The 27,238-nt window shown below is 44.7% G+C and overlaps 1 protein-coding gene across 7 annotated transcripts in view; it reads right to left on the reverse strand.

Annotated features, from left to right (window-relative positions):
- Nucleotides 1-691: 691 nt before the first annotated feature.
- casz1 (castor zinc finger 1) overlaps nucleotides 692-27,238 on the reverse strand; it is a 90,533-nt gene continuing 63,986 nt past the window's right edge. For 3 of the 7 annotated variants that reach the window (XM_019888006.1, XM_019888004.1, XM_019888001.1), the window contains exons 7-19: nucleotides 23,904-24,076; nucleotides 22,047-22,912; nucleotides 17,680-17,812; nucleotides 17,249-17,315; nucleotides 16,173-16,336; nucleotides 14,833-14,955; nucleotides 14,429-14,749; nucleotides 13,085-13,283; nucleotides 10,454-10,625; nucleotides 7,428-7,576; nucleotides 5,290-5,527; nucleotides 4,061-4,426; nucleotides 692-2,166 (exon numbers count right to left, since the gene is read on the reverse strand). In XM_019888006.1, the coding sequence (XP_019743565.1) occupies nucleotides 920-2,166; nucleotides 4,061-4,426; nucleotides 5,290-5,527; nucleotides 7,428-7,576; nucleotides 10,454-10,625; nucleotides 13,085-13,283; nucleotides 14,429-14,749; nucleotides 14,833-14,955; nucleotides 16,173-16,336; nucleotides 17,249-17,315; nucleotides 17,680-17,812; nucleotides 22,047-22,912; nucleotides 23,904-24,076 (4,218 nt within the window). In that variant the 3' untranslated portion in view covers nucleotides 692-919. The remainder of the gene's footprint in view (nucleotides 2,167-4,060; nucleotides 4,427-5,289; nucleotides 5,528-7,427; nucleotides 7,577-10,453; nucleotides 10,626-13,084; nucleotides 13,284-14,428; nucleotides 14,750-14,832; nucleotides 14,956-16,172; nucleotides 16,337-17,248; nucleotides 17,316-17,679; nucleotides 17,813-22,046; nucleotides 22,913-23,903; nucleotides 24,077-27,238) is intronic. The other 4 variants (XM_019888005.1, XM_019888003.1, XM_019888007.1 and 1 more) reach the window with 3 other exon arrangements.

Here is a 27,238-nt window from a genome sequence, read left to right on the forward strand (position 1 = left end):
CCCGCCACTCGATTTGCGTCATGGTGAGCTAGTAGAAAAGTGCACTATCCACACACAGGGTTGATTTCTCTTCCACCAAAGACGGTGGGTGGGAGGATGTGGGGGGCAGGGGGAGGGCGGGGGCTTTAAATTACACAGGCTGCTTATTTGGTGCCTTTTCCAGCAGAATGTCAGCCCGAGTGAGGCGGTGCTCAGCGGAGCTCGCGGCCCAAAACCGCCCGGCTCGCTTGCGCGCCTCTCCCAAAAGAAGTCCAACGTCTTAGAGAGAGCGACAGAAGTGAGACTCCCCCACTCTCTTTGTGTCTCATAATAATAATAATTATACATAATACAAGAAAAAAAAATCGTTTGAACGCATCCTGTTCTTCCTTAGTGATTCACTTCCCTTTTGTTGTCTTTTAAAACGTGTGCTTCCTTGCAGGTTCATGTGGGGGTGGCCCGAGAAGGCAAAGTTCCTTTTCTTTTCGTCGCACACTTGACAGAGAGCGTTACATAGAGAGATGTGTTGTTGTTTTTGTTGTTGTTGTTGTTTCACCCCCCCACACACACTCACAAAAACGTGAAAAATAAAAATTGAAATAAATTAATGTCAAACATGCACGCACACAAAAAGATCCGATGTGTAGTAAAATGTTTTACATTGCCACTCCCAAGTGTAAACCGGGCCCAATTGCATGTGTCTCCGTTCATCTTTTTTAATGCATTATTGAATGAATCATGTTGGTCATCTTGTAAACATCATCATCAATCACAATTGGGCCGTCGTCTTCTTTTTCCTTCCATTGTCCTCGCTGCAGTTGTTCCTTGTTGTCATGTGAAGTCTCGAAACATGATGAATGAGGCCTCTTTCATTCTTGTTTGTTTAAGCATTCATCGGGTTGCTTTTCGCCGAGGTTTTGTTATTTGTTTTTTTTTTTCTTCAGGGGTCGCCATCTTGTTTGGCCAGTTGGGAAGTGTCAGTGTGGTTAACGGAAGCATCGAAACTCTCCCCGTCGTCCTTCTCCTCTTCGGGCTCTGCCGCCGAATCGTCGTTTGAGTCAGTGTTGAGCTCCGCATCGTCGTCGTCCTCCTCCTCTTCTTCGTCCTCTTCGTCCTCAGCCCGCGCCTCCTCCTCGGGCGACAGATCGTCCTCGGCCTCCCCGGATGTTCCGGTGGTGTCGTCCTGAGCCGCCAGCATGCCCAGGGGCGCGCTGTGGCCCGGCGTGCGTCGCGCCGCCTCCTGGTGGATCTTCTTGCTCAGGTCCAGCGAGTCATTGAGACCCAGACCGCTGGCGTTCTTGAGGAAGAAGAGGGAGCTGCCGGTGTCTGTGCCCAGGTTGAGGGAGCCGTCCAGGCTGATGGATGACGGCGGGTACGGGTGGCCGTACTCTGGCCCGCCGCTCGAGTAGAGCATGCAGTGGGTGCTGCTGTTGCTGACGGGGTGGGTGAGTCCACGGGACGCATTCAAAGCCAGGGAGGCTTGAGGGCCGGCCGAGGAGGCCAGGTGGTGCGCGGCTTCCGGTTTGGGCGACACGGACGGCAGCTCGCCGCGCTCCTGCTTCTCGTGTTTGCGCTTGTGGGAGTCCATCTGGGACATCCCCACCACCGTGTGCTTACATTCAGGGAAGGTGCAGTGGAAGTGGGAGCACTTGAGCTTGTACTTGCAGTCGGGAACCTCGCAGTCCACGCTGGAGCTGAACTGGCAGAAGCCGGCGGCGCTGATCACGTCCTGCTTGCCGTGGTGCTTGCGGTGGGCCGTCACCTTGGTGCTGTCGGTGCAGCGGAAGCCGCAGCGCAGGCAGTGGAAGTGGGTGCTGTTGCCCGAAAACTGGCAATCCAGGAAGTTGCAGCTCAGCGTGGACTTGAATCTCTTGAAGTCGTCCAGGACCAGGTTGTCCACGCGGTCGTGGTGCTGGGCGTGCTTGTACATGTGGGTACGGCCGCAGAACTTGTAGCCGCAGTTCTCGCGGGTGCAGTGGTAGTGGGTCACCTTCAGGGAGAACTGGCAGCCCGAGTCCTTGCAGTTCTCGTACAGGTCGTAGCGCCGGAAGCCCTCCAGCATCATCCCTTCATCCAGCATCTTGCGCGAGGACGCCGTCTTGCGGCGCTTGCCGAACGGGGACATGTCCTCGATGATCCAGAAGCGCTTCTTGGCTCCGGCGGCGGTGGGGATGGAGATGGTATTTCCTGTCGGACAACAAAGAAGAGGACGCGCATAAAAGAAGAATCGGTTGTTTTTCCAAGTGAAAGCCGCAAACGACATCATCGCATTGTGAGATCTTCCCGGTTGCGACGCTAATGTCCGACCTCACTCGGGCAGAAGTGGTTCACAGCTGAGTAAGCACAGAGAGCCACCAATTCCGACTCCTAATTCCCATTACCATTCAAAGAGGGAGGAAAGTGATAGATTGACTTTGGAACATGACACTTTTACAGGGTGTCTCCCGCCTCCAAGCAGAGACGTGGCTTTGGGTCTTAACCGGCCCTCTCATCCGCGTGTTATTTTAAGTGGGGGCGCCCACCTTGCGCGACACCCTGCGGTCACCGCTAATGATGTGATCCCCGTTCGGCAAGATGGGAAACGGTGGGTCTCGATAAAACTTGAGGCGTGATTAAAATAACTGGCTTGTAAAAGATGAGACTGAGGTTTTCCTTTTTTTTTTTTTTTTTTTTTTTAAACCAAGTTTAGTGCACTATTGCTGAAATCTTAACTCCATGGGAACACGCAGGTGCACTATTTGGACAAAAGTAATGTGACAGTGAGCAGATTTTAACTATGTCAATCAGTGGGTGGGCCAAACTGCACAAAGATTCATAATTCTACATTCCTCAGGACTATTTTATCATGCCATATAGTTTGACACATTCCAATTTATTGTTGAGAAAGTCTTCCCAGAAGAGTGCAAGTTGTTCTCACTCCATACAGTAAGGGTCTTCCATTGGCACTTCTTGTAGAGGCAATGGGCAGATGTCCCAATAAATTTGTCCATGTAGGAACTCATTTTAGTCGCAGGCCAATTTGGAGTTACGGCTTCCCTCGGAGGGCCGTTATGACAGCGAAAGCACAAAATGATGACTTATAATTAATAGATGACTAGTTTTGAAATCAGTAAAGTCGATTAAAATAGTTTGTTCAGTTATTGTTCAAGTGAGGGTAAACAGGGTAACAAAATTATTGCAAAATCTCAATGTCATTTATTACATATGACAATTTGTAATAAAAAAATATAAAAAAATAAAATTAAAAATTTAAAAATTTTCACGGGCCATATAAATTGACCGGGCGGGCCTGATCTAGCCCCCGGGCCTTGAGTTTGATAAGTGATGTAGTGTATTTATGCATAATACTGGGGTAGAATTTTGAACAAAAAAATCTGTTGAGTTTGCTTCGTATGCTGATTAAAACTAAAACTAGCACGCTTGTTTCAAAATTACAGTCAGTGTTTTTCCGGCACGTCAAGTTTTTTTTTTTCTCCATCGCTTACCAGGTAAGCAAAATTCCACTGCTTAGCTGTCATAAGACTTGTCCGCTTAATACGAATGGACTCATCGACAGCTACGTGGCAACTTATTGATGCAGCCAGAATTGAGACGGTGTGTTGAGAGGTGTGTGCAGCTCCCAGTGCTGTCAATATTTGCAAACAGAAAGCCGGCAAAGTAGGAATTAAAAAAAAAAAAAAAATGCGCTGGCTTTTCATGTAACCTTGTAACGAAGGCCGTACCTTTGTTCCATTTTATTTTATCAATTTCATTTTTGTGTTTTCTTTGCATACACAGACATTTATTTCATATTTGTTATGAAAACAGGGATCCTATAGCTCAAAAACGGAGATTTTGGATTCACCACCCAAACATTTGTAAAAAACAGCTGTAAGGCCTACTAACTGTAATGTGAGTGTAATGTCAATGTTTTTGTTTTATTTCTATTTTTATCAAGACTCTAAATGCATACCAGGAAACTCATTTTACTGTCTTCCTCCCACAAATCTGCACAGCAACTTTTGCTGACACAATGAACACGTTGCACAGGGCTCAACAGTGAGTGACGGCTGCAGTGTTGGTTTGCTTCGGGGATAAGTACCTGCGGCGTCCTGCACTATAGGGACGTCATTTTTAACCGGCGACGGAGTGGCAATGATGGGGCTGTAAGCTGGTGTGTTGGTTGGCATGACAACACTCAGAGTGGCTCCCAGAGAGGCGCTGAGCAGAGAGTATGACAGACAGGATGGAGAGAGAAGGTATGGGAGCGAGGGCAAGGGTGGTCGGAGCAGAGCGGGAGACAGTGATGTAGCCTGAGCCTGGGCCGGCAGGCCGGCTTGCGGTACGGAAGGAGGAGGTGGAAGTGGCGGTGGTGGAAGAGGAGCAGGAGGAGGTGAGGAAGGAGGAGCGTTTTGGCTAGTGTCAGCAGGGGTGGTGGTGGTGGTGGTGGTGGTGGGGCAGCCTAGTCCTGGAGAGACAGGTTGACCAAAGAGGGTGAAGGGCGGGCAAGAGGGAGGGAGTTTGGGGCCCACAAACAACGCACCCGCACGCACGCACACACACACACACACACCCACACAGGGATGGGAAGTAAAAAGGGAAGATAAAGATAAGAGAATGATACAAAATGAGGCCCATTCAAGACAAGTAAGCACCAGCCAGAACTACAATGATGACAGAGGTGGCACCGCATGGAGAAAGCAGGTATATACAATTTTTCGAAATAAAACATGACTTAAAAAAAGCAGGAAAAGTCACCTGAAGCCACACTCTTATTATGAAACAATTTCGAGGAAATGGAGACGATGTACTGGATGTTCAAGATTTAACTAAAGGAGCCTCCAGGCTTTGGAATTGACTTCCTAGTTGGGTGAGGCTGAAGACTGATTTTAACTGGCACCTCACAACATGACAAGTCTGGCCAGATTTGCTTCAATGAAGCTTTGACTGTTTCATATTGAAACTACTGACTCAGATTTTAAATATGAATTCATACGTTTGTCTGTATTTCATCTACCTTTGTAATTTTTGTCGACAGCGCCTTTTAAGAAGTGTTGTCAATCGCTTTAGTGCTGTCCGTGTTAAATAAACAAATCCATTAAAAAACAAAACAAAACAAAAGAAGAATGACCAAGCGCACCCAAGCAGATTTGATCTCTAAGTGAAAGCATGCGGCAACGTACGGCTCCGACGACCAACAGTAGGCCTGAACTCCTCCATGAGGACATACAGTACGTGACTTCATGATGATGAGTGATGGATGACACTGCGTGTCTCCACCTGTCACACTGGTGGCGGCCCCGCCCGTGTGTGCTTGTGTGAAGTATCTACCTGCTGGGGAGCCGTCGTGGCCCACTGGGGTGCTGGTGCAGCTGCGGTCTTGATTGGATGACTCGGAGGAGATACCCAAGGGGCTGCCTCCGCCTCCCATGTAGTCGACGTAATCGTCAGCCTCCTCGACGGTGGCGGAGGAGTAACTGGAAGTGATATCGGAGTGGGCCGCCATGGCTCCCGACACCATGCCGGTGCCATGATGCAGGTCATCGGGTCTCTGGCTCAGTGGCATCACCTGGAGTCATGCAAAAAAAAAAAAAAAAAAACGGACACGGAACGCCTTTTAATTCATGCGGGGTTTGACTTTTGGAACGTCATGTAATGTTTTTACATGAGGCATTCCGGGGGGAGAAAAAAAAAGTACAAACAGAACCAGAAAATCCACATGGGAATCCATTGATAGTACTATGTGGGCCATAGAGATGAAGAGTGAGACGTATTGAGAATATTTTCCTTCAAACAGAGTCTTGAATATCATGGATTGCTTCGGCATGAGAAGTATTGCACTCATCTCAAGGTGGAAGCCGTTGCGTTTTGGCATAGAGTTGCATTAAAAAAAAGAAAAAAGAAAAAAGTGTGTACTTTTTATAGTTCTTTTCCATTTTTACATATTAGTCTCTTTCACATCAGTGTATTAAGTACATGTTTGGCAGATTAGTTTATTTTTCTGTCAAACGTTTTCTTTTTTTTTTTTTTTTTGCATTTGGTTTTTAGATCAGATTTCTCCAACCTTTTCTGAACCGAAAGCGACTTCTTCGGTACTGATTCATGCAAAGGGCCGTCAGTTTGATTCAGACTTCTGAAAGAACATATTTGCTGAAATTACCTGTATAAGTTACCATTAATAATGAATGATATTCATTCACGAGAAGACACTGCTCATGCTAATCAGTATCAGTAGTCCCCAACCTTTTTTCCAACCGGGACCGATAGTTCAGATTTTTCGCGGCAACCTTTCGTTGATGACCGGGTGGGGTATTTGGAGGGGGAGGTGGCTTTGGTGCCCTATATTCCTGATTGTAATCGCTGAGTGTGTGTGTGTGTGTTGGGCAGATGCCGATGTCTACGACAAAATATTATTCCCAATTGGGCTGCTACCAAAAAGAAAAACAAACAATCACCCCCCCACCCCCACCCCCTAGTCTATCTGTGCAGCCCGCTAGCAAACGGCCCACGTATTGGTAACAAGGGCCACTGATTGCCCATGGAAATAGGAAAGAGCTAATTATCACTGGACAACACTTCAATTTGATAAATCTCTGCCATTGTTCACATTTTCCAATTTCTACAACACTCCTAGGTAATACCAATGTCCCATCACAGGTGAGCTATTTATCTCACAGTCCGGCGTGGGTACTCACGCGATCCTTGGAGGCTACCCGATGCCCTCAGTGGTGATCCTCACACTAGATTTGGTATTTTTTATGAATATATATATTCATGCATTCATTTTCTGAACCGCTTTATCCTCACAAGGGTCGCGGGGGCTGCTGGAGCCTATCCCAGCCGTCTTCGGGCAGTAGGCGGGGGACACCCTGAACCGGTTGCCAGCCAATCACAGGGTACACAGAGATGAACAACCATTCGCACTCACACTCATGCCTAGGGACAATTTTCAGTGCTCAATCAGCCTGCCATGGATGTTTTTGAAATGTGGGAGGAAACCAGAGTACCCGGAGAAAACCCACGCAAGCACGGGGAGAACATGCAATCTCCACACAGGAAGGCCGGAGCTGGAATAGAACTCGGTACCTCTACACTGTGACGTCGACGTGCTAACCACTTGACTACCTGGCCGCACGAATATGTATATTTATATTCATATTTATTTGCATGTTTTTCTATGTTCTTATTTGGACGTGTACTCTTGCTGTTTCATATTTACTACAAAACACAATAATCACATGTTTGAGAAGATGCCAAACTATAATATTCGCTCTGGGCACCGTGTTTCTGATTAAAAATGAGTTTATTATTTGCAGCCAGTATCATCATGAAAAAAGGAAATGCAGTCACGGCCTCGGAAAGTGTGTGGAAGACACCTGGCACCTGCTCGTACAGACTTGTGTGTAATTGTGTAATTGCCCTTTTGAGAATGGCATGCATCTTGTGTCACATGCTGAGTCAGTCAGTACCTGGGATGGGACGCGATCAAAGTTCTTCCCCAGCATCCGTCTCATGTGTTTGCGTGCGTGTGAAGTCATCTGGTGCTTGAGTAGGAAGGAGAATTGGCAGCCCTCGCGGATGCAGTGAAAGTGGCTGTTGACTTGGTTGTATTTGCAACCTGGCAAAACAGACAAAAACACCAATTTTTTGTCAGACCCGGGTTGCCATGGCGGCCAGAAGCTTGTTTCATTGAATATCGTCAGTGCGGGCGACAGCGGGTGATTATGATGAGATCGCACAAAGTGCAATATTTATGTAGTTTAATATAGTTTTTTAATTTCATGATATACGGTAGCTATGGCAAAAGAAAAAGTGAACGTAGGAGGAATATTAGATCATTGGGGTGTCACGCTGAGCAAGTCAGGACTTTTGTGCACTAAACCTGTGGAGCTCTTTTATTACACTGACATCCTTTATTCGATTAGGAATTTACATAAATAAATTCTCATTTTCCGTGGGCCAATAATGCGCACGCACACCCCTGCGAGCCAAAGTAAATACACAATCGTTGGCGTATTAAATTCATTTTTCCAAGTGTCTGTCGTCTTTTGCTCCCTTTTTTTTAAGCACCTTCTGCTCTTTTCTCCTGTTTTTTTTTTTTTTTATTCCCTAATTGATTTCTCATTTCAAATGTGAATGCATATATACATATATATTTATTTTTTGTGCCACTTAATCAAATACTTTTTCTGTAAAGGCAGTCAGAAATAATTGAGTAACATGCTGGGCAGGTGCTAGCGTGTCAGTAACCATGACACCCGGGGTTTTAGAGCGCCATACGTATGTGTCATCAAATAGCTCTCACACACACACACACACACACACACACACACACACACACACACACACACACACACACACACACACATGCGCGCGCACACGGGGCACATTTTAAACCGGGCCAAGTTGAGCAAATAACAGTGACCCCTGTGACACGGCGTGCCTTTTGTCACACACAAACCAGGTAACATCATCTGCGGTGTTCAGTTTAATGTCGCTGCCATGGAGACTGGCAAGCCATCAATTCTTTATGACGGCAGTGTTAGCCATGCTAATCCTTTCTGCTCCCCCAACACCGCCACCCCACGCCCCCGCTCAAACAATACACTTGGCAGAGCCGGCTGGGGACGAAAAACAGCTGTTTCGGGCCTGTTTTTGTTTGCTTTGTCTGAGTATTATGAAAATCCTGTGTCACTGCCTGAAAAAACAAAAACAAACAAAAAAAAAAACCCAGATCACTTTTAATTCATTTGTGCGCGGTGGCAGCGGCGGCTGTGAGGTGCAGCTTCCCAGCGCAAACAGGCTAAACCAGACAAGCCGGTTAATTAACTAACACAAACCTAATTGCTCATTTCTGACAGGGGCAAAAAGGAAGAGGAAAACAAAGCCGGATACCCACCGACGTTATTGCTGCTACAGTACGACTACCTTGGGGACCTGACGTGTCATTGCGAGCCATAAAAAAAACTAAAACAACAAACAAACAAACAAATACGAACACCTCCTCTCCTCTCTCATTGCAACACTGCTCTTTCTCTTGTGAGAGTTGACCAAAAATCAATGTACATCTCCAGGCATGGGAACTAAAGCTTGATAGTCAAAGTCTGAGAACAAGAGGTTGTCATTTTTCCACTTCAAATTAGTACTGGGGAAAACCGAGGAAACGAACGGCGCATTGAGCAGTCAGTCAGAACGAGACACGCTAACAAAAAATAACAATGGAGGAGAACTCGGGTCTCCGGTATTTACTCCGGCGGCTTTTCTTTCAAAGCGAGGCGAATGCTATTCGAGAGGAGACTGGGGACAGCAAGACAACGGACAGCTGCAGCAAAGTGGAGACTGCGGTGCGGAGAGTCCAGACCTAAGCACCAGTATTGTTACTGTATTGAAGTTGAATTCTCACAATTTCGTACTTTATTTCATGATTTATATTTATGGAAACTTACATTCAATAAATAAAACCTCTTAGCTACTCGTGACTGCAAAATATTGTTAAATCAGATAACATTCATCATTGTTGTAATGCTAACAGCGGCGCACAAATACCGTTTGGGGAAAGTAATGAAAAGAAGTGGCAGGTAATGAGGAAGTCTGCGTGGGTGCATGCGTGTGTGTCTGTCTCTGTCGCTCCCTTCGGCTTGAGGCCAGCAGATGCCAGCATCACAATGAACCGGGTAACTCCGCTCATTACCCAACATGCACATCTTGAACTATGCCGCTGAAGAAAATCAAAGTAATAAAAATCCTAAAAAAACATCAGGAAAGTTTAACTACTCATTTTTTTTTTAATTTACTTTTACTTCCAATACTTAAATACATTGAACATCCAATCCGACTTTATCCTAAGTCATATTCCGCAAGATGACTAACTGTTAAAAAAAAAAAAAAAAAAATTGTACTTTTACTTTCAGGTACTTTACACTGCCGATAACAAGCTAATGTTAGCGTGTGGTTTATTTTCGGCATCGCTAGGTGTGTATTCTCAAATTTTACGACGACAAATGATGAATCTGCTCCAGTAGCAAGGGAACATCAATAGCTCATGTTACTAGAAAATATAAATACTATTTAACTCTTACCTTCGGAAAATGGTTCACAAAATTGGGAATTGTGCCAAGCCAATTTGGTACCAACCACTAGAGCAGTTTTTCTCAACCTTTATTGAGCCAGGATACAAATGTTACAAAAAAATCGAAACAGTATTAAAACGCATATGTCACAAAAAAGCGAATACTAAACGCTTAAATCATGATGGATACATTTCGTGGAAGAGAATTAAATTTTTGTGCCTGTCACTATATGTCATTGGCATAGCCATAGACAGGTAAACAAAGATACAGACTGTAACTTGTTGCAAACAAATAATACATTTCTGACCTATTAAGTAAAATTTGCTAATTTCCCATGACACAGCTGATTATCTCTCACGACACATTATTTTGCTGCAACACAATGGTCGAGAATCTCTTCACTCAAGGATGAGAATGTTTCTTACCCAGTCGCCCGCACTCCTCCCTCTTGGTGAAATATTTGAAGCCATTGGCGGCGCGGCGCTCAGCCTTCTCGTGCTTCTTGATGTGCCATGGCAGCTTGGTGGTGATGTTGGTGACGAAGTAGCATCCGGGCCGCAGACAGTGATAGTGGCCCCTCATTCGGAACTCACAGTGCTGCACAGATGAGACGCGTGGAAGATTTCATGAGATAACGCCGAATGTGGTTGTGTGTGAACGCTGAGCGATAAGCTTTGTAATGCTTGAGTAAAGTCAATTTTATCCGACTCAATATAAGGTTGAAATATGTGACGTAAAGTGCTGTGGAATAGTATTTGTTCCCTTCCTGATTTCTGTGTTGTTTGCATATTTTTCACATACAAAGGTTTCATTTAGCCCCGCACCCCCTTATTAAATCACAAAGTAAGTGTGACTAACGACAATTTTGGAGAGAGTTCAATTTCACAGGTAAGACCGTAGCGCCACATTTGTTGAATCAAGAAATCACATGAATAGAATTTGTCAGAAAAAAAATATTGACATTTGTGTTTCTGGAAAAGGTTGCAAAGCCATTTTCAAGACTCTGGGGCTTCAGCAAACCATGATCAGAGCAATTATCCACAAATGAATACAAGTGGGAACAGTGGAACACATTCCCAGGTGTGGTCGACCAGCTAAAATTATTCCAAGAGTGCAACGACGACTCATCCAGAAGGGTGCAAAAGAACCTAGAACAACATCCAAAGAACTACAGACCTCGCTGGCCACAGTTCAGGTCAGTGTTCACGACTAGCATAAGCAACGCACCGGACAAAAATGGCATCCATGGGGGGGGGTTCCCAGCGAAAGCCAATGCTGTCCAAAAAGAACACAAAGTCTCGTTTTACATTTGTCAAAAGACATCTTGAGTATCCTCAAGACTTTTGGAAAACCATTCTGTGGACTGATGAGTAAAAAAACCTGAACTTTTTGGAAGATGTGCGGACCGTTACGTCTAGGGTAAAAATGGCACAGCATTTGATAAAAAGAACATAATGTCAACAGTGAAGCATGATGGTGACAGTGTAATGGTCTGTGGCTGCTTTGCTACCTCAGGACCAGGACAACTCACTGTCATTGATGGGACAATGAATTCTGCTGTCTATCAGAAAATCCTGAAGGAGGACGTCCGACAGTCAGTTTGCGCCCTCAAACTCAAGCGCTCTTAGATCATGCAGCAGGACAACGATACTAAACAAAACTAAATTAAGGTTTTGGAGTGGCCAAGTCAAAGTCTGGATTTGAAACGTGCAGTTCATGCTACGAAGCCTTCCAATATGGCGGAGTTGAAGCAATTCTGCGAAGAAGAGCGGGCCAAAATTCCTCCACAGCGATGTGAAAGGCTCATCATCAATAATCACAAATGCTTGATTTCAGTTATTGCTGCGAGAGGGTGGCACAACCCATTATTAGGTTCAGGGGGAAATTACTTTTTTCACATTGGGACAGGTAGGTTTGTGTTTGTGTCGAAATAAATTAAATTGGCATTTACAAACCGCATTTTGAATTTCTCTGGGTTATCTCAATGTGATATTAAAATTGGTTTGATGAACTGAAATCTTTGTGTGTGAATTATATGCAAAGAACACAGAAATCAGGATGGGGGCACATACTTTTTCATGGCACTGTATTCTGTGAGCGCCTTACTCTAGTCAGTCGGAAGACTTGAAAGTGAAGCTCATGATGTCTTAGAATTGCCGGAAGATGATATCGAACGACTGTATTCATCAATAGTGCTCATTTGGTTGCACTGATGCCTAACATACATACGATGACAATGACATAATGATCCTGTCCAGTGTCTGCTGCTATGCTGTAATGTATGAACCGGCATCAACCGCCGCAATCCTCGATTCATAACTGCTCTGGGGGAGTCTTCAAGAGGCACATTTGCATGACATCTGATGATTGCTTTGATATCCTGTGATGTATTAACGCCCCTTGATTGTCTTCAGTGTCTTGACTTTCTTGATTGTCATTTCAGCTTGGCAACGGCACAACAACATTTCTGATTTCAATTTCGAGATGAATTACTCCCTCTTGGAACAGGGCCACTATCTAAGAAGGAGACGGCGTCACCCCTCCTCTTTTAACGTGTCTGTACACCACCATCTGTTGGTGGGGCCCGCATCCCAAAGGACTGAGCCAAATAAGATCTGCTCCATTCGGGGAGATGGAAGCTGGTGGAGGAGGAAGGGAGGGATGGGAGGGAGAGGGGGGTGAAGGGAAGGGGTGAGGGGTTGGGTTGCGTTTGTGAAAGGGGTGATTTTCGGCACATTAATGAATTCATTTAAACGGTTTTCCAAATGTGGGCTCATGAGAGCAGGCGGGGGGGGGGGGGGGTTGGGTAATATCAGCTAAATTGGCCTTTTCTGAGAGGAGAATGCGGCAGTCAAAATGACATTATTGACATATAAACAGGCATTACTGGGGTGACTTGACTGTCTTCTTCAGCTGAGATGGAAGACGCTGAGCCACGCTTGTGAAAGCCTTGAGTCCAATCTCCTCAAATCATGCCATAATGGGCAACATACTTCATGCGTTGAAAACGCACCGGGAGGGGGGCCGACAGAAGTTTACCATCACAGTGAACTCACCTGGTTGGGACACAGACACTGAAGGGAGTAGTAGGAGAACTGGTCACGGACGTTGACCAGGTTGTTGTTGGGGTTAATGTGGTCCAAACAGTGGGACTCGGCCTTGCCGGACGTCTTGCACACGTACTTGCAATTCCCGAATAAGCAGTGGAAGTGGAACTTGTTGGAGTACTTGCAGTCCGTTGCCAAACAGGGATCACTGGATTAAAACAATGAAAAAAAAAAAATTAAACCCTCATCCGCTGTCGGCTATTTTTGACCATTTTGACTTTTCAAGACCCACGGGATATTGTGGTCAATGATGATATAGGCGCCAAACTACCAGATGTAACAACAGACTTCGCTCATCAGCAGAAAAAAAAAAAGTTTGATTCTGCCTTTTTCCGGTCTTTGCCAAACTACCAGATGTAACGACAGACTTGGCTCATCAGCAGAAAAAAAAAAGTTTGATTCTGCCTTTTTCCGGTCTTTTGTAACCAGCAGTCGAAAAAAGATAGGTGGCACAAAATTAAGCTGTTTCTCCCAGCACGCTCAACTCAGCCCTTCTCATATCTAAAATGAGACATCTACTGGTTGTTGTGCATCATTTAAGTTGTTTGGTTGTAAGTTTGAAATTTACAGTGCATTCCTATAAAAACAAAAAAAAAAAAAAAACTTAATACTATACTCGTCAATGGCAGCGATTTTTTTTTTTAACAGAGTGTAAAAAGGCATGGAGAGTTGATTGGATGGTGTACAAAAAAAATGTTCTGCAATAATATCACTCGCGTGGGCCAGAATCTTCACATCTCCAAGAAAAGAGAAAATCAGCATGCTTTTTGAGCAATTGACATTTCCTCATCACAGAAAGCACCACACTTTCAACACTCAGATTCATCAATTATTTGTAAAAAAAAAAAAAAAAAAACAGGCCCAGAGAGCAGTGGCCAGTCGTACAAATTTGTGAAAATATATGAAACTGACCAAATTAGGATAAAGGAGTTTTTACGCGTGACAGTGACAAGATGTTTTGGGTTCATCCTTGACCAAGCGCAACGTGGAAGCCGCCACAATTTATCACCGTGTAAACACGAATCCACGGCAGACGAAGTAACACGTCTTAACACATACTGCCTAACCACTTTATGCGATTTTCAAAACAAAACACAATTTTCAGCTCAGCATATGAGCAATGTTTGTAGAATGTGTTACTGCAGGCGATGCTACAGTTTTGTGTGGCTGTGAGTGTGTGTAAGCAAATTGGAGCGCGTGCGGGGGAATGCATTTGTAGTCGTAACGTTTGCGCTGTGCACAGAGTTCCCTGTTCTAGTTGTCCGACTCATTTTGAACTCATGTTTGTCATACTTTTCCTGGAACTGCAGAAAACCAGGTTTGACTTGCGGCTTTGCATTCTCCAACGAGGTGGTGGCCAGAGGGGAGTTGGCCGGCAGGTTGGGCATGGAGGCCGGCATCTGGGGGATGCTGCCGGTCAGCTGCTTCCAGGCCAACAGGGAGGGAGGGGGGGAGCTGTAGCCACCGGACGAGGGGATATGCGTCACATCCACTGAGGGGTTGTTGGCCATGGAGACGGGGGCAGCGGGCCGCAGAGGACCGCCCTCGCCGGACACTTTCCCCTCGCTAAACGGAGGCTCCGACTTCACTTTCAGAGTGGCTCGGAGGTGGAAGCTAAAAACACAGGAGCTTGTTTTTTTTTCTCTCTTTTGATGCTCATAAAGTACATCAAGAACGGTAACGGTTGCGGCACATACTTTGCGTGTTTTATGGCTCCGTCCACAGTGCTGAAGAGAGCGCCGCAGTCCTCGACTAGACAGTGAAAGTGCACTTTCTGGAGGAAGTCACACTGAGCCTCGCAGAAGTCATCTGTGTCAAACCTTGACGTCGACGGAGAGACAGAGTGAAACCATTTACAACAAATCACACTACTGACGTCACCTCTCTGTAGTATTTCACATGACAAACCCATTTAGATTCCCGTCAGACTCGGTAAAAACGGAAGAAACATTTTTAGGGGCTTTCCTGTGATACATACAGTATGAGCGGGACAGTGCTACGACGACACTGACTGCCCAGCGATGCATTTAGACATAAAGCAAAATACTCTACTCACTCTTAATGAATATAAATGACACTGAATGTTGGGACGCGGGAGGTGGAATATGGTACTACCCGCCTCCCGCAAAAAAAAAAAAAATCTATCTATACAGATCAGTGGTTCTTAACCTGGGTTTGATCGAACCCCAGAGTCGGCGTCAGGGGTTCGACGGAGCCTCTGCCATGGACGTTAAGACACACGCGACTCAACATGTCAATGAGTTATGACACGTCCGCTTGACCATCACTGCCTGCAAATGATCACATGACATTGCTTGTCCAATCAGTGCGGTGGGAAATTTAGTTCGCTTAGTAGTCAACGTGTGACTGTCGTGATCGTACGTCGTACTATTGATTTATGTACGTCGAATTATTGATTTTTTTCTGTTTTTTTTAATAAATGTGTTTTTTTAATATCTTGAATTTGTAAAAAATATATTTTTTTATTTTTCACTCATGAAGGGTTCAGTGAATGTGCATATTAACTGGTTGGGTTCGGTACCTTTAAAAAGGTTAAGAACCACTGATATAGATAGATAGCGAGATAGAGAGATAAATAGATAGATGTATTAATTTTTGATTGATTAATGTAATCAACCCCCCCAAAAAAAAAAAAACTTTTGCGGAATTCTATACTTGAACAAAAGAATGATAAGCCCTTCACAAGAAACATCTAATAAACGCTTGTAATTTTATCAAAACTTCCTTCCAACTTACCCTTTTTTGCCTTTTACTTTTTTTCTTTGACCTTTTTACAAAATCAAAAAGTAGGCATAACTTTTTTAATTTGGCTACAAAATTCATGAATGAATGGCTGACTTTGAACCCTTTCAGGGAGAGCGTTTACTACAGTGGACAGCTTTATCATGTTATCGGGTTACAGGTGATCATTGTTGGCGCATGAAAGGGTGAAAGACCAACATCTGAATGAGATAGGGACTAAAAAGTCAGTTGATGGAGGTAAAATTTGACGATGAATTCCATGCCAACTCTTTACCTGCGGAGGTAAGTCCTCCAGATTTCGCTGGGCTTGTCTAACTGGGGCCTTTTCAGAACTTGGCTCAGGTACTGGGCCACCTCCGGGTTTTCGCCGGCCTGGCCGCCCTCCAGCTCCGTCTTCAGGTGCATGGCGTTGAAGAGTGCAGGGTTCACCTGTGCCATCTACAATAAGAGACGCGGCGTAAAAAACACACGCTGGGCTCTTCAATATGCTCACCATTGCGGGAAGAGTTTACACACAGCCGCACGCGCGCAAACGATTTGGCGAGAGGAGGAAAAGCGCAAACGGATTGACAAACATTTGGCTTTTTGCTTGAGTGCAGGCCAGGAACGTTTGCCAAGCGTCCTCGTGGGACTCACGGTTAACCCTTTAATGTGATGCGGAGGGGTTGGGGTGGGGGGTGGGGGGCGCTTGAAAAAGGCCCCAAAGCCAACCTGGCAAGCTTTTTAAGCTCTCTGGCTTCAATGGAAAGCGAGCACAAGTCCATCTCGGAGCTAATAATGATGACATCGGGGAAATTGTATGGGAAAGGAGGTCTTGAACAGTTGCCCATGTGTAAAAAGAAATGAGGGTGAGGGGATGGGGGGGGGGGCTGACCTGTCATTATAGTGATTAGAGACATTGTCCATTTTAATCATCACAACACACGCACGCGCATGTAAATATCCACAGACTAACATTTGAAGTTGCTAAAAAAAATGAGGGTACACCTCCCTCTTCCTTTCTACGGCGGCGTTTTAATCATATCATTTATAAACGGTGGATAAATGCAGAGCCAGACAGGGCAAGGAGAAGGAACATAAAGGGGGGGAGAAAAAAAAAAAGGCACCTCGGGTTCAAAACAGCTCATCAGAAAACAAACATGACGATATATCTGGCGTTGCAGCCAGCTACTACTTCATTATATTAATTTGTGTGAGGTGCGATGGAAATTACTCCGTGTGAAAAATGGCTGGAAAATTTAAATGATACAAACTCATCTTTTTAGCGGCGAAACATTAAAAAACAAACAGGCCCCACCGTGTGCCGCTAATTTGTCTTGGGATGAAAGGGCTTTGATGGATGGATCTTACCTTATTCATAAGTGAGGATAAAAGAGATGCATTCCCCGGTACAGCATGTCCATTTGATTCATTACTACTGGAACAAAGAAAATGAACATTGTTTAGTAAAGATTTGCATGAGAACAGTAAATATTACTATATATCACGCAAGGTGTGCCGGTCTAATGAAGATGAAAACACTGTCTTGTTAAAAAACAAACAAACAAACACAGGAAAAAAAAAACAGACTGGGAGTTGAAGTTGAAGGTTTTTTTTTTACGCAAACATTCTCCTCAGACAAAAAAAAACCCGAGACATGAGAGGATTGGAATAAATAGAGTGTTTTTGATAAACAATCTTGTCGGAAACTATCGCTCGTGTTCAATCGGTCAGAGTTGTTCATTTCGTTGGCCTGGTGGTCCACATTTTGCGAAAAAAAAAAAAAAAATGACACAGGGTACCTGGTGTCTTTCTTGCTCAGGTCCAAACTGTGTTCTTGTGTGGAGTCTTGCGAGGCCCCCGAGTTGGCTTCCGCTGGTTCCTGTTTGACTTGAGCCAGATGAAACTGGCTGACTGGCACCGGCTGCCCGCTCCCTAACAATCAAGGGAGAAACAACAACGTTATTGTTGGTCAGCACTATTACCCTGTGACGAGATCCATTCTGACTTCTGTCCCGGCCCGAAAAGAGAACTCGGAGTGATAATTATTGTGAAATTATGTCAGGCCGTCAAGCCTTTTAAATGGTGATTGAGAGGCGGGCGATATGAGGGAAAAAAACTCCCTTTTCTGCAGCCCTTGTCACAACTCATTTGCCGGGCTGCCTCTTAACTGGTCATTAAGTGAGATGCTAATGCTGAGGGAAAGTGGCAGCCTCAGATTGGACACCCCCCCTCTACCCCCACAACCCTCCCCGCCCTATCCGGTTCCTCGTTGGCCTGGCGACGCGCTGCAGCCAATACCGCCGAGCGTACCCACGAGGAACAGGGGTGTTTTGATGGTCAGATTGGAGATGACAGCCAATCAGAACGGTTCAAAGAAAGCGACCTCCTGCTCTCGTTCTGATCCAAATAGGTTATTTGGAAGATTCGGCGAAGGAGGAGTACGCAAATTTTCAGTGATAGTCAGTTGAATGCAAATCTCTGCCAAGGCCACAGAAAGTATCACGAAGACCAACACCAAAATCGAGCCACGATTTCTTCATCTAAAATACAGAGAAAAATACAAAAATTCTGCGTCAGCGTATTTTTCAAGAGCCACACCGGGACTTTATCGGTTCTTCTTTCGTCAAACCACACGCCCTTCTCAAATTTCCGTGGAAAATGGTTCAGTCAACACCATTTCCTCAAACAGTTGCCTGCACTGTCGTGAACTTGTGTCTCTCTCTCTTAAAATAGACACGTACTTTTTTTCCCCCCCTCCCCGAGGAAACCCATTTGTTCACACACTTGCATTTAAGAATGAATGGCTGGGCACATTTCATCTCTTGCGCTAACCAAAACAGCAGCCCAAACCAAAGCATTAGCCGAAGCCTTAGCCAGTCTCTGATTGTAAATGACGACAATTTTTTCTGAAGCAAAATATTCACAATATTTCATTTTTTTAAAAATAGGATTATGAAAATAGTTTGTAAAAATAATGGCCGACCACGTAAATGGAGCCACCATAGGAGGAAATGTGAACACTAGCAAATAAAAAAAAGAAAAAAAAAAGAAAGGAAATTATAACCCCCTTGGTGGTGGTCATAAACAAAGACAAGAGGGACAACGTAAGGCAGAAACGTTGACAGGAAGATGAACCCTCTCCTCCAAATCCCAAGGGATTGAAATATTAATTTGTCCCGGGGCCATGCAGGGAAGCCGAGTCTTTTGGGAGACAATAAGTGGTGTTTTATCCGCAAAAACGGGAGCGCACACACACACACACACACACTTAAGACACCAAAACATCAGAACACCGGCAGGGTTTGGACTCTGGTTAGGAATTGGGGCTTGTGTTGAGGGATTGTGACAGGCAAGGTCATGGGCAGCCAAGTGTGTGCCCTTGGCCTCATCCTGGTAAGGCCGGTCGCCTTTATATTTATTTATTTATTTATTTATTTTTACTGCTGGGGAGAAAACAAGAACAAACGTACGTGAGGTGGGAGGTTGGACATAACCATGATGCCCCCCCACACACCCCACCACCCCCTCTCCCTCCCTCTCATGGTGCTGCTACAAGATGACCCAGAGACATATCAGGCAGAATAGAAGTAGAAAGGCCAGTCTTGGGCCTTGTCAGCTAAAAGCTCGGAGACGGGCAAAGTGTCAATGTCAGTTGGGCTTGACAATGGTCGTGGTTTGAGGGGATTGTTGGTGAGCGCTGGGCGGCACTCAAAAAAAAAAAAAAAAAAAAAAAATGCAGTCAGAATGTTTCAACTGCTTTGAGGTCATCAAGGCTCGCAAAGTCCAGCCTTCCCCGCCCCCAACTTGATCACACCACGCACAAAATTAACTAGCCGGCCTTGTCACCGACAATTAAATCAGCCCAAATGAGAGGCGACTTTAGAGAGGAGCCGTTCGCTATGTGATCAACACATGATCGCCAGGCAGATGAAAGAATTCTTTCAAATTCTCAGAGGATACATTGACTGTTTAGGGTGGATGAAAGTGCAAACATCTCTTGTTCTGTTTCAAATCATGACAGTGTTTTTTTTTTAAAACATCTCTTGTTCTGTTTCAAATCATTACAGTGTGTTTTTTTTTTCTTTCCCAAAGAGGGAGTACAAATGAGTTTGACTCAAAGCAGCTTCTTTCTGGAAATTATCCAGGAATAATGTATCGCCATGTAATTGCGCTGGATGAGATACGGAGCTTGCGAAAGATCATTTGTACGGTGTGTCTAATTAGTAAAGCTTTCATATGCTCGAATCTCTGGGCAAAACACGCAGGGGTAAATTAGAGAGGGACATTAATTAAAAACAGTGAAAGTAAAAGAAAAAAAAAGGCTCACTGTCTTATTTAAAGGCAACATTGAAGAGGCTCAATGAAACCGGCCACAAGAACATTGACATTTTTTTTTGTGTGTGAAATAGAAGCAAAAACCACTTCCTCCAGCATTTTAGCCCCCTCTAAAAAATAGAAAAAAAATCCCACATTGATGAGAAAAATGCGAGAAACAAAACCACAGCTAACCCCCATCCTGTGTCTACACTTTTAACCTTACACTAGACATTATACCTAGATGCTAAACAGCAGAGAAATGTGAGCTGATGCTTCACACAAGGCCACGGGAGGGGGGTGGGGGGGGGTGATGGCACCATCTGTGAAGGCTCCGCCCTCAGCAGGGGCCCCTTCTAAGCAATTGCGACTACCTGCTCGAAGCACAGAGGTGGAGCTCAGCCTGACAGCCTGGGCTCGGCTCAGCCCCCCCCATGATCTCTCGGGGAGCACCACCAGGAACTGTAATCCTACCCAGTCTCAACATCCGGACGCGCTCTCCCTTGCAGCCCCAATCTCTATCATGCACCCCACCTGCTGGAGCTCAGCACAGGAGGTCCGTCCCACTGCGACCACGTTTAAAACCCGCGCTGTGCGGTTCTTTATCAATTAAACGCTTTAACGTGCTTTTTATTTTCATTTTCCTGGGCTTGGTTGAGCACAATATGATCGACACAAACACGGCAATTACCTCTCAAAGTGTATGTGGATTTTGTTTATGCTAAATAGATGTTGATATGTTTTGTGGGAATTTCCAAAAGCGTGTCTTTGCTGATGCGTGCAAGTGTGTCTGTGATCTTGTATTAATGGGAGGAGGAAAATCTCTCAGCTGTCATTTCTGCTTGGTTGATTTTTGTTGTATTTTTTTTTTCCGAGAATTCAGTTTGCATGGAGCTCACAGAAAACAAGAGGGTTTTTTTGTTCTTGTTTTTTTTTTTTTTTTTTCCCCTCCGCTTAATTTGATTCCACCTCCATTTCCTATGTGAACGGGCGCAGACAGACACAGATAAGAGGCCTGTTGATGAGGAACCACCACCACGTAGGCCCCGGGAGCTGGCCCACACGCCTTTCGCCAAGCGCCATAAAAGACTTTTTACAGCGTCTACTCGGTTCTGTCAACGCATTTATCTCCAAATGCGCGATGGGTATCTCACTAACCATCATCAACACAACAACAACGAGCCCAGAGCAGAAACAGGGTTCCCACTCTTCCACTTGTTCTTTATTTATGGACCTTTTAAGGACTTTATAGGGCTAATTTAGCCATTTTTAAGGACTTTTTTTCAATTTAGCCGGGGATTCAGCAATATGCGGGCTGAACAGAAAGCCACATATCACTGAGCTGGTGTTCAAATCATTGCTGCCAAAGGAAGGGCACATTTTTATTTTTAGGGCCAATCAGCTAACGCTTTATTAGACATAATGTTTGTCAAATTTTCATTTTCCTACCTGTATTAGAGGTAGGAAAATGAAAAAAAACTTCAATTCATTTTCAAATAAGGTACACTAAGAAAATTTGTAATATAAAATATAAAACTTCAATTTATTTTCGAATAAAAATATTTTTTTAAGGATTTTTATTGATTTTAGAAGCTTTCCCTGAAAATTATGGATTTTTATGAACTTTAAGGACCCATGGGAACCCTGAGAGGAAATGCTTCTGACCCCAGCGTCGTACTCCTGTGGAGATGGTTTTGTTTGAATTAAATCATTATCCAGCAGGGATACACACATGAGTGCCTTGACACATACAAATGGACTCCGACTCTTATTAGAGCGTTCAAGTCAATTTTGGGGTCAATAATTTGGGGGATTTGTGATTGCGCAGCCGACCGTCGTTGAAGTCACTGACCTGCATCTGGTCCATTGGAAGGCTTCAGAGCAGCAGCAGCCAGCCTGGCCATCATGGGCGATATCAGACCTTTGCTGGCTGAGATCTTCTCCATGATGGAGGAGGTGGAGAAGGAGGTCGGGGTGGACGCCATGGCTCCGTCCGCCCCCGCCGTAGAGCAGCCTTGGGTCAGCGAGTCGGTGGCCATGGAATGGCCACCGGATGAGACGGCTGATAACAGGCCGGCAGCATGCGGAGGAGGCTGGACAGGCAACCTGGGTATGAGTGGGTAGAAGGGGCTGGAAGCAGCCATGTTGCTGTTGGACAGAGAGAGGGCCACCGGCATGTTGCTGGGCAAGGCCTGGGACAGCAGGCTGGACATACGCTGGCCCACACTGGGCAGCGCGGGCGTCGGCTTGAGGGTGAGGCCCACCGAGGAGGAGGAGACAACAGTAGTGGGTGTGGCCATGAGGTGGGATACAGTGGTGGACTGCTGGGTGGTGGGCGAGGCACTCAGACTTGAGTTCTTGCTGCTGATGGCCGAGAAGTCCATCAGGTCGTCGTTGCTCGATTCCTCCGGCTCGTCTTTTGGGGCCAGGAAGGTGGAAGAGAGGCCCATGACGCCGGAGGAGCGGATGTGCCGGCGCTCGTGTTTGCGCTTGTGGGAGGTCATCTGGCTGGTGGAGGTGAAGGTGAACCCGCAGCCCGAGCGGATGCAGTGGAAGTGGTTGGTCGCTTTGCTGTACACGCAGCCCTCGTACTTGCACTCCTCGTACTTGTAGTACTTCTTGAAGCCATCTTTGGCATAGGCGTCATCCTTGATGTGGTAGCTCTTGTGCTTCTCGATATCACACTTGTTCTTGAAGGTGAACGTGCAGCCGGGGCGCCTGAGAAGAAAAGGGGTATCAAGAGAGGCTTCAACGTTCTGTTACGTTCAGTAACCATCATGGAGGGGTGGTCGAAGAGGCAACTCAGTGACCGCTGACTGGCACGCCGCCGCCACCTGGCAGTGGGAGACATTCCATGATAGTTTGCTGTGGGCAAACCGCAAAGTGGGCCTCCGCAGGTGTGTTTGTTTATCATTTGCCAGATAGCGACTCTCCTTGCATCTCGTACAACATGGCATGCAAGTAAAACACCGCAGGACAGCGTGATTGCTTAAAGACTCAACAAAATCCGTGATTCGTTTCGAACTACACTATACACGTTTGAAGATGATTGCTGGAAAATTTTATTTTTGGAGTCCAACCTGACAGCCAGCATGTGGACCAGGGATTAGGGATAGCATGGTTGCCTTGTGGTAGCAGCATGGATAAAACCCACAACAATCTGCAAGGATATAGATCAGCCACGGGAGGTTTGAAGTGGATATATTTTCAGGGCTCAACTATAAGGATGTGTAGTGATAAGAAAGATGCTCGATGACGTAGGATCCATTTTTTTTTTCAGGTTGCAGTCAGGGTATTTGATTGACAGTTGACACGTGTTCACATGCATACAGCGTTTGAGAGTAGAGACGTTAAGATTTTCAGGACTTTTGAAGCTTCGTTTTACATATTTAAAAAAAAAAAAAAATCTGTTTCACTGTCAAAGTCACAAGATGATGTTTGACTCCAGTCCAGTAGGTGGCGAAAATGTACACGACAGAGCCAAAAACTAAAACAAAAGAAGATGAATTTAATCTATTTTCAAGTGACACCAAAAAACATTTCTTCCTCAATCCATGCCATACTCCTTTACAATTTTTTTTTCAATATTGTTAAGGTATTTATAGCAGGCATTAACAGTTAGCACTAACTTCTTTCTGCAAGGTTATGTCATGTTAGTGTCAAGAAAGATAAAGAAGAGCAAAAACCCAAAAAGATGATTCAACGTCACCTGCAATGGAAGTGCGTCGTCTTCTGGCCATAAAACTGGCACCCGACCGTGCCGCAGTCCTCAGTGGCACGGAACCTCTGGAAGCCATCATTGATCAGCTGGGCGTTCTTTTTGTGGAAATTTTCGTGCGTCATGACATCCGAGGTGCTGGTGTACACCTTGCTACAGCCCACCTGCCGAGCAGAGACAAAGAGCGGCCCGCAGGATTTCCGTTTGTGAGGGGAGTCAAAAAAAGGAAGCTCTCGGTGCGGTTAAGAAAACGGCCGAGAAATGGTTCTCATGTTCGATACTTAATTTGTGGTTTGCCATTGAAAGCCGTGCTGCTTTCAAGAAGCGAGGGGTGCCTACAACTACAGTACTTTCCTGTCACATTTGGAGGGCTGAGGTCACCACAAACTTACTGTAACACTCTTTCAAGGGGGAGGGAGTGGAACAGAACGGTCTCAAGTTGAACCCTGGGGGCTAATAGGGCCGGTGATTATGTTGGAATTAAAAACAGCAAACATACAGTACATCATCCTTGGTGTTTGTCGCCCACGCAAAATGGCAAACTTCTCCATGTCAGGTCAAACAATGGAAAAAAAAAATGCCTCTTTGTATTTTCCTCCCTAAATCAGGCAGATACATCTGTAGCTTGACAGAACTGTTAAAACAAAATCTGGAATGTCAATAACAATGACACTGTTAAAAAAAAAAAAAAATCTATCTCAAGCACATCCTCCACCGTCAGGGAATGCTAAAAGCAAAATGACACGTTGAAATTAAGCAGATGTACTCCAAAAAATTAAACAAATCCAGACGGGTGAATAATCTTGAACCGTCTGCCCGGTACTAAAACATGAAGAATGTGTACATTTACATAAACACCTGAGCGAATTTCATCCACGCCAATTAAGGAGCGAGGGAACAAGGAGGTGGGAACCAACTGCCTTGTGTGTCTATGTGCGCCAATTGGAATCTTTTTGTTTTTCCTTTTTGCTATTCGCTTGAAAAGACATTTTTTCAGATGCTTTGGTGTGGATGGAAAAGAGTGCGGAGGTGTCCTTTTGTTGTTGAAGTGAGCGACTCATTGCCTTCAACAAGATGACACTTTTTACCTTGCTACCCTATTTTAACTCTTTGATGTTGGGCCGCGCGCGGTGGGTGTCTTAAAGCTTGTGCGTCAGAAAACGCAAAAGTGACATAAGGACATGACGTTGAAACGAGAATGTCACGGTATCTACACGCTGCATGAGACAAACACCAGCTTTATATTTAGCTCTCAAGTCCCTCATTTCCATCAACACGATTTCTCAAAAAAAAAGACCCGAAATAAAGTCTTTTGTACAAAATCCTACTAAGCTCCTCATTTGATACCGGTCTTGAGCAAGAAAGAAAGTAAGTCGATGGACTCATACACGCTGTACATTTATACATACCAACTTGAAACTGTATTTAGTTAAGTTCTAAAGCAATCCTCTATTCGGAAATGTTGAGTGTCTGTTTGCATTAAATGGATAGCCATTAAAAAAATAATAATAATAATAATGACAATAATTTTTCATCATCATTTCATTTTGATTTGACATAAATGATGTCAAATTACAGTGGTACCTCTACTTGCGAACGTCTCTTCATACAAAATTTTGAAGTTACAAAACATCTCAACAGGAAAATATCGCCTTTTGTTATGAAAGAAATTTCAAGATACGAAAGGTAAAAATACAGTATGGCCTGCTAATCGCAGCTCTGAGTTTCTTGAACGCAACATACTTATAGCTGCTCTGCCATTGGCTATCACCGAGCATCATCCTGGCATCCCGTATGTGTCTATGTGTGTCGATAGATAGATCTGCGTCTATGCTGCATCCTTGTCATTCGCCCCTCAGGCGTTTCGTTAGTTTTCCGTAAATGTGAATCACATTGAAAAAGTGTTCACCAGTCGGGCGATCGCCCACTATGCTGATGTTTGTCTTGGACATTTTCGAAGGATTGTTAAAAGCCGACAAAAGCAAACGCCCTCGGATCGGTTCTTTAGAAATCGCCAGGCCAAAATAACTTCTGAGAGAGAACCTGAACTAAAGAGGGCAAAAAACAACGAGGACGCAGTTAAAAGTTAAATGACCATCATTTTTAGTCATTACTCAATTCTTTGTTTTTTACATTATGCACAACTCTCATTTATTGTGCAATAATCTAAATGTAATGTAATTTTTTACATATTTTGATGCATTTTTATGCTTTCGGAAACATTCATGTCTGAATTTTGGGGGGCTTGGAACGGATTAGGGCATTTAAATGGAAAACGCGTCTCTACTTCCAAAATGTTCTAGTTGAGAAATTTCTTCCAGAACCAATTAATTTTATTCGTAGAGGTACCACTGTACAGGCATATCTCATGTTCTAAACATACAATTGATTCAAACGCTCATGCGAATCTACCAGGAGCCTTCATAATTCTGCAAAAGGTTGCCAAGGATATGAACACATTTTAAAACGTAACAAATCATCAATGGAAAAAAAACAATATCTGACAAACTTTTTTTCCTGATGTCACCCCCCCCCCCCAAAAATTAAAAAATAAATAGAACAAAATACTGGGTCAACAAATACAAGTTGACTCTTGGACTGGGTTTGGGTAATATTGGTTTAACTGCAGATGGCAAGGCCAAACAAGACTTTGCAAGGATGTGCAAACATGTGTATCGTGTTTGCAGGCGTGTACTTGTTGAGATGTACCTGCATGCAGTGGTAATGAGTACTTTTGCCATTGAGGTGGCAGCCGTGGTAGTAGACGCTGCAGTCATCCAGGGGGCTGAAACGCATGAAACCGTGCTGCAGGGAATTATCCCTCTTCTTGTGCATGTTGTAGTGCCTGATCACATCCTGCTTACTGGTAAACCTCTGCAATGGAACGAGGAGGGGGGTGCGGGTAGGGGGGTGGGGTGGGTTTGTAAAGCAACAGGTTAGTGTTTATTTACACCAGGCACAGAATCAGCAACATGTCACTTTATCTCGGCGGAAACAGCAGCTGCAGCACGAAGTGGCCACTTGGCATTTGAGGGATGGGGCCTGGGTGGTGGGGAGGGGGAAGGACACCTCAAATGACGTTTTTTTTTTCCTCTACGTGTGTCTTCTCCAAATACAGGAAAGCCAACTCAATTAAATGCACAATCACTAGATTCGTGTGGACATCATACATTTTTAACTTTGATTAATTTTTTTTTTTTTTTAAATGGCAGTCGGGCCTCATTCACCTGTACTTTTCATAACTTATTATTGAGGTCTTATCTTAGCAATAACTGCATTTTGTGCCATACAGAACAGATTAAGCCATAGCAAGGACTTAAAAAAAA

This window comes from Hippocampus comes, unplaced genomic scaffold, assembly GCF_001891065.2.
Source record: "Hippocampus comes isolate QL1 unplaced genomic scaffold, H_comes_QL1_v1.1 scaffold14, whole genome shotgun sequence".
NCBI lineage: Eukaryota > Metazoa > Chordata > Actinopteri > Syngnathiformes > Syngnathidae > Hippocampus > Hippocampus comes.